Below are 12415 nucleotides of genomic sequence, written 5' to 3'. Positions count from 1 at the left end.
TGATAAATAACAGATCAGGCATCAGCTGGATATTGTGTACAATTCTGGGCACCACACTCAAAAAGGATTGTACGGTCTTGGATATAGTACAGGAGAAACTGATGAGGATGGAACTTGGAATGAAGGACTCCAATTATGTGAAGACATTAGAAAATGTGGAATTATTCTTTTGAGAAGAGAAATCTTCAGACAGAAGTCTCAAGCAGATGAATCATCTCTGCCTCCTCCTGAGTTCGTTGACAGCACAGAAGCCAGCTTTAAAGACATTCCTTGCATCACATGTTGAGAAGGGGGTTGTTCATTGATAGTTTCAGAATTCAGTTCACAATACCTAGAAAGTAACGCTGTCCATGTCTGCAGGCAGCAAGGTCTAGACAGCAATCAGGCTTGGGCTAATGGGTAACAAATATATTTACACCACATAAATTACAGCAATCAAACCATTTTCCCATGACTTTCAATGGTATTACCATTACATAATTACCCATCATTAAGATCCTTGGCTGGTAGGTCACCATTGACCAGAAACTTAACTAGAGCATATAACTGTCTCACCAAAGCCTTTTCATCAGCTACAAGGCACAGTTCAGGAGAGTGATGGTATATTCTCCACTTGCTTAGATTAGTGCAGTTCAACACAATGTAAGACCAAACGACCACATGACTTGTACCCCATTTATCACCGTCAGCTCTCTCCATCACCAGTGCAGTGACCGCAGGCCTGCCTGATCTACAAAATGCATAGCAGCAACTTTTTAGTAGTACCTCCCAAAGTGGTAACCTTCATCACTTGGAAGTACAAAATCAGGAGAGGTAAGGGACTATTCATGTCTCCAAGTCACTCTCCAATTTACACTCCATCCCTGTTTAGAAAAATGTCATTGTTTCATCATCACCTCTGAGTAGAAATCCTGGAACTCTCTTCCTTTCTGCAGCACAAGGACTGGAGAGCCTCAAAAAGATGCCCATCACCATCATCCCAAGGGCAATTAGGGATAGATAATAAATGCTGACCTTGCCAGCAGCACAACATATGTAAGAATAAAAGAAATCTAAATTAATTAAAAGTTGTGTTGTTAGTTTAATCGGATTCCCAGACTTTGCATTTTTTCCATTATGTTTCTGCTACTCAGGTGCATTGTGATTGTTGTTTCCATTACTCTAATTGAATTTATGCATCACAAATTCAATTGCAGTGAAGTCACTGCCATTTTGATTGCCCCACATTACATTATTACTTTTAAAAAAACCTGAATAGAGTTTTCTTTGACTCCCTTTCAAAACAAGTCAGTTGATTCAAACTAAGTAAGGGGCTGGTCTGTAGATAAATCATAATAAAAGCTGTCAAGTAAATTCTATTAGAAAGGAACAGTTGGAAAACCTTCCTGTAGTAGTAATGGGTAAGAATCTTTTCCTCCCTGTTTTCCACTTGCAGTAAGGAGCTCCAATGCAATTGACATACAAGGCATGCAGTAATGCACAGCCCAACTTGTTCCTGACTTCTATGCCTGTGCATTGTAACACAGAAGTCGAAGATGAGCTGAAGGTCAGATGCTGGCACATTTGAACTCTCATTCCACATTGGAACATCACTCTCTCCAGGAGCTGAGCTCAGAATGCTGAGGTGAAGTCAGAAGCAATTCACATCCAGCTTCTCAGCTACTTGCCAGCCAAGGATGGCACATGTAGCATTGCCCCACTCATTTGACTGGGGTTGCCAACCTGAATTGTAAAGAAAGGTCAAGAAAGTAGTTTGTTTATTTTTAATCTCAATGTTTTTCATTATTTTGTTATCACTTTAGGGTAGTTTAAGTAAATTCATTATTCTTATATAGTTTTTCATTATTTCATTATTCAAATCTATTTGACTGTTTTTATATTTGTCTGTTGGGCTGTCAAAGGGCCATCAGGATGGTCTGAGGACGGGGTCTCAGGATCCATCACCAGACGCTGCTCATAGACCACATTGCTTTACCACACAGCTGTGGCAACAAGGCTTGAAAAATGTTTGGTCCCATCGGATCATAATAAGTAAATGTAGCTGTGGGAATATTGAAGGCAGCAGGCAAGCAGAATCGAGTATGAACAGCCCAATGCCATTTTGTGATTCTTTGCACACCATTATGTAAAGTGGTTGCCCTGATGCAAAGACTTCCATCACACCTCACTTAAGTAGAGCTTGACCCAAGGAGAGGAGTACTCAGTTACCTGTACCGCCATCGTCAAGAATATTTACCTATAGCAGCTGATTTAACGATTTGAGATAGATTAGAAGGTTAACTGATACGACATTTAACAGTTTATGAACAATCTCTACAGTCTCTTGGAGGTTAGGTTGAAGGATAGATTAATTGTGATAACTCATTCATCTTAACCTGCATTGCCAATTACATCTAGTATATCAGTGACCAGAAACTTATGTTGAGAAAGCAGCATTCTCATTACTCATTGTTATTTAAATGCTGAATTCATGGTGGTTTTATTCTGCTTTGAATAATATCTTTAAGCATCACAGACTTATTTGGTGAATGCTAAGAAGAATTAATAATTGCAATATAATCCTCTGGAGAGATTTCGATATGCAGTTATTCTCTCTCCTGCAAGGCAACTCTCAATCCTCTGTAAAGAAATTCACACAGATGTTAAACCAAAATTTGTTTCATGTAAAACAATAAAAGCAGCTCTTTTATGTTCAAAATCAGCTTTATTCTTACTGTAAGTATTCTCCCTCCTAATATTTCCCATTCTGTTCATATATTTTCTGAGGAACAATGAATAATTCGCTAAGTCTTCTGTTATAAACATCAGCAAAAGAAAACAAGTCCTGCTGGAAATGGTGGATGCTGCACTTTTAAAGACTATTAGCATTTAAAGGTCTCTAAATAGTTTTAAAACTAAAGAGTGTAGCAAAGTGGAAGAAATTCTTATAACTGAAGTTCTAAGCAGGGACAGTTGCTTGTTTCTGCTCAGTAGTAACACTCTCATTTCACAGTCAGAAAATTGTGGGATCAAGGTCTATTCTGCAGGCTTGAGCATATAAATCCAGACTGATGCAGTGGTGCAGTATCCCTTGAGTAGAAATTTTGTCTTTTGGACTGAGATATTTAATCAAGAGCCCTCTGCTCTCACAAGAAGATATCATGGCCCTGAGCGGGGAATTTATTCCAAATATCCTGGCCAATAATCTTCCCTCGGACAATATCATTAAAATGAATAATGTGATCGTTTATCTCAATGCTGCTAGTGAGAACTTACTGTATGGAAATCGACAACTGTATTTACACATTAATACTATGAAACTCTTCAAAAAGTCGGATATTCCGAGGTCATGAAAGAATCTATACAAATGCAATTTTGTCCTTTCTTTTTTCAATGCTTTATAGAATTTCTGTCATATTTAATGGAATTTCTTAGGACAGAAAATATTTTTTCTTGTTAATCCATGTGGCTGAGGTTGTAAGTGTTGAATCCTAGACCCCAGTTACATTATTTCATTTTCATAAACACCAAAATAGTGGTAGCATGGCTGTATTTACCTGTACATTGTAGAATGCTTTATTGTCTCCATTATGAGGACCATAACGCGTGAAGTCTTCAACACTAAGCTATGAAGCAAACAAAAATATCAAAGAGTACACACCACAAAATGTTTAACAAGAACTGTAGCATAAACTTTGATGTAATAAATAGCTACCACTGACCTGATTCTGAAGAAATAGAACGACATTCTGGGAACCTTGGTTAAAAATTGGTTTCAGGAATCTATGTAGCTCTTCGTTTTTAATGATATGACCTTCATGTGTTGCATTTTTCAAATTCCATAAAGAGCTAAAAGTGATCATAAAATATTTCAAAAAAGTTTTGTGCTCCATATAGGTATTATAAAGAATGTACTTAAAATATAAATATAGTTTAATGTACTAGACAAGGAAATAATTTTCACATTTCACTACAATCAAGAAAATCAATTAATATTTTTATTGTAAAAACAAATGCACATGTAAAATAAATTTGAAACATTTAACATCAATATATACGTTAATTTCTGAATATTTTCTTTAATTCTAACTAAATTGTAATATTAGCTGCTGAAAACACGTAGTCTTAAAGTTGACATGGAAGTTAAACATGCATGTAATTTAATGCTGCTACAGTATTGAAGACCTGTAAATAGCTTCTTATTCTTCCTTTTTAAATGTACAAGGCCCTTCTTACTTTTGCCCTCAATGAAATTTAGTAGGTTTACCAACTGTAATCTAATAAAACACCACAATGTTTTTTAAAAGCTGATGTTCATTTGAAAATCATTGTTAAAGCATAATGAATACTTGCTTCTCAAAGGTGTTTTCCCAGCTTTTGCACCTGTTTTATGCCTTTCTCAGCTATCAAGTCTGATTTGGAAACAGCATTCGCCTTGTGAATCTGCTGTATAGATATTTAGTTTTGGGTGTCCAGAGGCTTCTGTGAAAGCAGCTACCAAATAAATGATGTGGATCACTTAGAAGGATAGTTGGATAAGAGCATTGCCACCTCTAAGTTCTCCTCCAAGTATCATCCTATCCTGGGTGTGTATTGCTGTTCGTTCATTCATGCTCACACACCAAACACGGTAGAAAAAATGAATTCAGATGCAAATGAATATTGAATGATGTGTTAATCATAATTATTGCAAAACCACCTCTCTGGCCTTAAAAGATTTGCTTTATAGATATGGAGTCACATATTTTCAAGAATTTTTTTTTAGTTTTTGCTGCGTCTCTTACCTCTCTTTCAATTCCATTGCCCTTTCCCAATACTTATTTCAGATTCTGTGTATGACTTAAATCTATTTTATAATTCCTGGTTTAGAATCTCCATGCCCCAGTGAGATTTCTTCAGTCTAATTCGTTGAAGAAAAGTGCCATATCTTGTCCAGCTCTCACACATCAGATTCAATACAGAGGGTGCTACATTGGATTATAGACAAGCAAATCTGTGCTCAAGAGCCTGCAAGTACTCCATGGGTACCATTTCTTCATCATAGACCACTCAATCCATAACATTAAAAATTAGGGAAAATACTGTTCAAAACCATACAAGACAAATTTAATAAAAATTGCTCAAAAAGCAATAAAATACCAAAATAATTGTTTTAATAGGGGTTCATATTCATAGTTCATTGAAAGTTGCCTCACAGGTGGAAAGAGCAGTTAAGAAGGCCAATGGGATGTTGGCTTTCATAAGTCGCGGGATTGAGTTTAAGAGCCGCGAGGTGACGATGCAGCTTTACAAAACTCTAGTTAGGCCACACTTAGAGTACTGTGTTCAGTTCTGGTCGCCTCATTATAGGAAGGATGTGGAGGCGTTGGAGAGAGTGCGGAGGAGATTTTCCAGGATGCTGCCTGAATTAGAGAGTATTGAATATGAGGAGAGGCTAGAATATGAGGTGCTAGGGCTTTATTCACTGGAAAGGAGGAGGATGAGAGGAGACGTGATAGAGGTATATAAAATATTGAGAGGAATAGATAGAGTAGACAGTCAGCACCTCCTTCCCAGGGCACCAGTGCTCAAGACGAGAGGGCATGGCTTTAAGGTTATGGGTGGGAGGTTCAGGGGAGCTGTCAGGGGGAGGTTTTTCACCCAGACAGTGGTTGGTGCATGGAATGCACTGCCTGGGGTGGTGGTGGAGGCAGATACATTGGACAGGTTCAAGAGCTTGTTGGATAGGCATATGGAGGAATGTGGGATGGGGGGATATGCGGGAGGAAGGAGTTAGGTAGTGTAAGGGTGGTTTGATGGATGGCACAACATGGTGGGCCGAAGGGCCTGTTTTGTGCTGTATGGTTCTATGGTTTTAATTCTGCTGATCCTAAATTTCTGGGCTCTATTTTGCATGCATTTAGAAGGCAAATAATTGCAAAATATTGAAGTTCTTTTGACTCTGATGATGCCATTATGAATTTGCCAACACGTTTAGTTGCAAAATTACTGGACCAGTTTAAAACACCAAGTGAATTCATTGCAATGTAATTATCTACATAACACATACATCTGAATTTATTTAAATTTTTAAAACCAGATACTTGTTTTACATCCAATTGAACAGGTCTCAGGACACAGACATATATTCAAATTTATTTGATCTTATTGTAGTAATATACGATGAATTCATCTCAAAAACAGTAATTACGTTATGTTGCATAAACGATTCCACCTAGTGGAACTTTTCTACACCAGAAACTACCTACTTTTGCCACCCCACTTTTATACATTTTCCACTGAAGTCTGCTTCAATGCCATTTTCACCTCGAGACTTAACCATTTTTAAACATCTGTCTATACAAACATGTCTTTCATTTGAAAGTTACATTCATCCATCACTTCAGCATTTCCTGACCTACATTGGGCTTCCTGTTTCTCAATGTCACAAATTTACAACCTCACCCTTCTGTTGAAATTCTATCATGGATTTTCATTTCCTTACCTCCAATCCTCAAAATCTCTTTCAGAATAATCTATTCTTCTGACTTCAGCCCTCTGTGCATCTCTCTCCCCTGTCACACATTATCTACTGTGGCATTAACCACATACACCCACATTGTGTATTAATGGCATACAAAAGGCACTTCAGAGAAGCAGTATCAAGAAAAATGTGATACCAAGCAACAACTATTAAGGGCAGATGGAGGTGAATTTAAAGAGGTGTTTTAAAGAAGGAAAGAGGGTCAGAGGTAAAGGGAGAGGGAATTCAGAGCTTAGGGCCTCAGCAATCAAAGACATATCTGCCAGTGGTGGAATGGTTAAAACAAGGGGTGCTGAAGGAGTTAAAATAGAGAAATGGAAGATAATGAGGAATGTGAAAGCAATTTTAAAATTGAAACATTGCTTAACCAGAAACTAATGTAAGTCAGCAAGTTCAGAGCTGAAGTGTGAACAATGCAATGTCCCCATTGACTTCTGGGAATCTCTAGCTCATGATCACTCAAACTGGAGAAGGAACTTTTGGGATAGTATTGAGAAACTAAGCACATGGATTGAGAACACACAGAGCCCTGGTGCAAGTAGCAGAAAGGGCATACCACTTCACAAACTATGCAACCAACCTCCACTCTCTGCCCCATCTGCAGAAGAGCCTGTAGTTCCCATATTGGGCTCGTCAGCAACTCAGCCCCCACAAACCAGAGAGGCAGGAGGTCATTTTTGATCCTGATGAACTGACAAAAAAAGATTGGTGACCAGGACAGCAAGAGAGGCAAATGCTTTGGATGTTCCCAAGTTTATGGAGGACAGACTGAGGAGAGGCAGATGGAAATGCATTGGAATAGTCAAGCCTGGAGGTAATGACAGCTTGGATGATGCTTCAGCAGCATATCAGTTGAGGCACAGACAGAGGCAAGTAATGTTGTGGGAGTAGTAATTGCCTGGATATATGGCCTGAAACTCATTTCAGGGTCAAATCTGATACCGCTGTTGTAATCGATCTGATTCCGCCTTGAACAAAGAACAGAATGGAGTTAGTGGGAATGGACAAGAATTTGTAGTAGAGACTGAAGACAACACATTTTGGTATATGTTCAGACACACTCTGGAATTTCCTTATAACTTCTCCACCAGGTTTTTCCTTTAAGGAGTATGTGGGATAAGGAGGCAGCATACTCACTAATGAAAAGATTAAGTGGGATACTGGATCTCAGGGTATGGTTATACAAATTGGTGGAAAGGGTGACAATGAACATCATAGAATAAAGCAAACAAAATATTCAGACTTTCATTTCTAGCAGAATATAATTGAAAAGAAGAGATATCATGTTAAATTTGCATAGAACTTTGCTAAACAACACTGCAGAGTGTTGATCTCAATGTTACATAAAGGATATAGAGCACCGGAGAAGTGACAAAAGATTTACAAGGACGTAGAGGTGACAATGATCAAACATGATTGAACAGATTGGGAATGTTTCTCTGAAAACGAAAAGGCTGCTGGTTGAATTGATACAGGTCTTCATGAATAAATATGCCTTCTAAAAGGTAGGCATGGAGACATACGGGTTGGCAGAAGGGTGGGGAGCTGAAGGCTGGCTGCAAGTCCAAAACTGGGGTCCATAAATATAAAATTGTTCTTACTTTAACCTTGGTAATCACCCTTCATCATACCAGCTTTAGCTCAGTGTCTACTTTATTAATCATGCTGCTGTGAAATGCTTTATTGATTAAGCTGCTGTGAAAGTTTTCTACATTAAAGCAATTTTATAAATTAAGCTGCAGCTGGCAGCCAAAAGTATTCAGTTCCGTGTTAATATTAATAATTTATGAACTTTATTTCATGTTTTTTGCAAACAGCTTGAAAGCACTATAAAAGTTTGGCCAGGTTTAGAGTTTATTTCTCTGTGGATATACTGTGCTGTGGAGGCTGCAAAATGATTGGCCTGTGGGGGACTTTGTTCTGTTTACTCCTTCTGTTTCTGACAATAACCAGGTGTGTGTGTTTTGGTCTTTTGGGTTAGGTATGCAAAATACCTGAAAAATGGGATTAGGGAGGTGAGTATAGTTGTGACTTATTACAGATTTGCCCCTTCAAAAGGAGCTTTCTTCTGTTGAATCCAAAACCTAGAACATGGTAATTTTGGGTACAATTTTCAAAAAGCTCATTTTCATAATGTTCCAATCTTTTGTGTTGCTCTGACAGATTTCACCAGATTGTCCTGGTTTGACTAGTGTGAATAAGTGAAAACTCTACCTCATAATTTCTATATTTATAATTACTGCATTTGCAAAGTATTTAATTTTGCGAAACTGTTTGAGACCTTTAAACTTTGTGATAAGATGGAATATAATCAGAGTATTTAGTTCCTGTTGTTTTCTCCTCTCCCTAAATATCAAACACGATTTACAAATGGGGGAAAATCTTGCATGTTGCAAACAACTTGGCAACACATACTGACTTTGATAAATTACTACATTACTCAGCAACTCCCAGAACAAAATAGTAAGGGAAAAAAAACAAATTCCAGTGAGGAAACCAACATCCTAGAATTTCATTGGAACTACTGCTGCTCTGCTAGATGAATTGTAGTGGAAATTAGATACTAACCTCATTTTTACAGGCACAAGCAAAGTCTCCACTTACAGTTCCAAGGAAACTTCAGACCAGCAGCTTAATGTAATGTAAATCAACATTTTCAATGAGTTTTTTGGATTTTACATGCAGCTTTAATATGGGGAGTAGACTATGGAGAACTAGATGGCACTTTTAAAAATGAGAGAGAATTTGAAAGGAAGGATTTAGAACAAGGAGGAAGGGATGGAAATGTTTTAGCAAAAAGATACTTGCCAAAGAGAAATGAAACAAAAGTGAAGATAATGTCCAATGTAAGAAAAGGTAGTGGGCAGTTGTCTTTTCAATTTTTTCCAGTAAATCCATTTCACTGATTATGCATACCTTTATATTCTTTTGGTTATCCTTGTATGAACTCACACAACTATTCTAATGAAGGTCACAGGAATCTTTCAGCACATTCCTCATGTTCTGTTTTTTGGATTGGTTTTAGGAAATGAAAGCAGGCACTGTATGTACACAGTTACTGCCTGTTACCAGTCAATCAGGTGTTTGTGCAGAAACAACCACACTGAACAGGGAAGAATAACTTTTTACTGAATACCAAGAAGTTTACAGTTCAAACATAACTCTGGTGTTAATTTTTTCCCCCGTAGGAGGGAAAATTAACCAAGAGAGAAAGTATAATTTTCAATAGCTTTCTAGCAGTTTTTCCAAAGATTATTAATACCTCTGACAAAATGTGCCAATTCCACAAATAAATAATAATCATATTTTGTTACTTTTAATTACATTTTGCTTTCTGTGAAATGTACCTCAGAATTAGAATATTGTTAAACCTCTGAAAAGAATATTTAACAACACATCTCATAAAGAAGCAGGGGAAATGGATCACTTATGGGTCATAACTAACTGTATTGCTCAAAAACAGTGGCCTGCTTTGTGCTATTAAAGAAAAAGATTCCAGATCAATTGTTACTTTTATATCTAAGATTGATTTTTGACCATTAAGGAATTAGGTCACAGATCAATTATGATTTAACTGAAAGGCAAAATAGTCTCAAGATACTAAATGTCCTACATGTCTATTCCAATGCTCCCAAATTTCAGACTCCATTCCCGATTGATATAAGTGTTACAATGAAATCACTGGGCCTAATCTTGGAGGCTAGGACAAGCCGCTTGGATCCACAGCCATTCTCCACTGACTCACACAATGAACAGGAAGCATTTGCCAATGCCCTCCACAACTCTAGTTTCAATGATAAATATAAGCAAACACGTGAGAGTCTGGGACCGAGTCCTCTACCCCACGTATAAAAATTACTGTTGACATTCCCCAAAGTTGACTTAAGCTGCTGAACTGCAACAGCTTAAAAGTCCTCTACAATGGTTTTAAACCTCATTATACGTTTAAGTAGTTCAAAACGTTTTGCAAACTATAAATTTTAAAAATCATAATCCATCAGTAGATCACAGCAGTAAGAGGTTTGTGAAAGGTTTTCAGTGTTGAGCAAATCTCCAAAAATACATTGGTTTTAATTTTAATTGTAAAACTTCTGTTGTGTAATGTCTTTCCACAGAACTCTTTCATTTCTCCTTTTCCAGCTTCCACTTACAGTCATTGGGCCCTGCTGGTTCACTCAGTCCAGTGGACCATGTTGATACCACTGCATTTGCCATTGAAATCAGTGAGCTTACTGATCCTGCAACAGGTCTGACCTGGCACAGGATTTATGAGATTTCCCAATGTATCTGCTCAGCAAAGTCCATGCTTACCCAATGAAGTCCTTATGGAGTCCAGCAGTAGAGTTAATTGATAGAATCAGCTTTACAGATCTATTAGTAAGTTCAAGACTTTTCCTTGCAAGTACATGTGACATCCCAAACTTCCTGACATTAAAAGAGGCTCAATATGGACAGTTTGCCACACATATTGACATTTAGCATATGATCAGGCATCACCAAACCATGATCCATCCAACCTGCTGCCCACACTCAGCCCCCTGCACTAATCCCCAGGCACACTTACTTGCTGAGATACCCACAGGACAGGTGCCCCTGGAGGCCTCCACTCCATAGCCCCAGAAATACTCCGATGACCTCCCATATCTCCTGGATGTGAAAGGCACCTTTCAGTGTTTTATATGTTGTTGATGTTTTAAAATACATTGCACCATTGAAAACTAAATAGAGCAAAATAGGAAGAATAAAAAAAACTGAACTTTTATCAAGAAGGTAAATGATCTTATTCAAATAAATGAGGGTTGCTGCTTGTACGCCATCTTCAGCTATAGCTGGCATCAAACTGAAGGGTCAGATATGCCATGCATTCAGCCCTTAGCTGAGTAGATTGAGTTAATGCTGGACTTAATGGCACAACAGGAGGTCAAATGTGCTAGCAACATGGAAAGGATAAACTGGTCTGTTTATTGCAGCAGTTGTTTATGTAATGTTAGAAGATTTTCAAAGAACAATGCATATGTTAGCAGAGAAACTTTCCAATTCTTTTTATATTCAAAATTATGTTTCTCACTATCAGTAATATTCCATTCAATCTGCAAATAAATGTATACAAGTCTGATGAATTAACATTATGAATAAGCAACAATTTCAACTGAAACTTGCAGGACAGTACTTCATAGAAGCGTGTTGGATTATGAATAAAGAATTGAAGTTCAAGATACTGAGTGAACGGCAATCAGTGAATTACTGACAAACAACACATCAACTTGTTTCTACCTGAGAAATAACCACCATAAAAATAACAATAATAATCAATAATTGGTATTGGTTTATTATTGTCTTGCATGCTGTACTGTTCATACAGATCAATTAACTATATAAACTAAAGCAAAGTCAGCCTATTGAAAAATGCAAACCATCTTATGCTTACCCTTCTATCTCGAAGTTGTTAATCTCCATTCAAACTGATGGGCTCCCGGTGTCTGCACTAGGTGTAAGCAGGTCATTAGGAAGATTCCCCACCATAACTGCTGCAAGTTTGTCCTCCGTCATTAGACACTGTATATAGCTGGGAAACTGCAGGAGGAACTTGTCCAGAAAGCTTGGGAACTCTCCAATCGTGCAGGAGTCTCAAACTTCCAAACATTTTGAGAGGATAATGTTGATTGACATTACTAACATGAATGCACTTCCAGGCCCACAAAGCTCAACCAGATCTTTCATAACCTTGTTATTGTAACCGACCACAAGTTGTGTATTGGACTTGATATCCTAGCCGTAGCCAAGGCTATCCATTTTCAGCTAACACTGCCTAGTTCTACCATGTCTTTGCTTAACTGCCGCTGAAACCCTCTTCTTTGCGTTTGCTACTTTTGGATCAAAATTCCAACATAACCCTGAGCAGCATCCATCCCC

The 12415-nt window shown here is 37.8% G+C and overlaps 1 protein-coding gene across 1 annotated transcript in view; it reads right to left on the bottom strand.

The window, feature by feature from the left end:
• The window catches only part of LOC127578353 (V-type proton ATPase subunit S1-like), a 37956-nt gene that overhangs the window by 22981 nt on the left and 2560 nt on the right, over window positions 1-12415 (bottom strand). The window contains exons 2-3 of the mRNA XM_052030288.1: window positions 3702-3828; window positions 3537-3605 (exon numbers count right to left, since the gene is read on the bottom strand). Of these exons, the coding sequence (XP_051886248.1) occupies window positions 3537-3605; window positions 3702-3828 (196 nt within the window). The remainder of the gene's footprint in view (window positions 1-3536; window positions 3606-3701; window positions 3829-12415) is intronic.

This window comes from Pristis pectinata, chromosome 15 (assembly GCF_009764475.1).
Source record: "Pristis pectinata isolate sPriPec2 chromosome 15, sPriPec2.1.pri, whole genome shotgun sequence".
NCBI classification, from domain to species: domain Eukaryota; kingdom Metazoa; phylum Chordata; class Chondrichthyes; order Rhinopristiformes; family Pristidae; genus Pristis; species Pristis pectinata.
The sequence above is the reverse complement of the archived record's forward strand: the minus strand, read 5'-3'. Positions and strand labels throughout refer to the sequence as shown.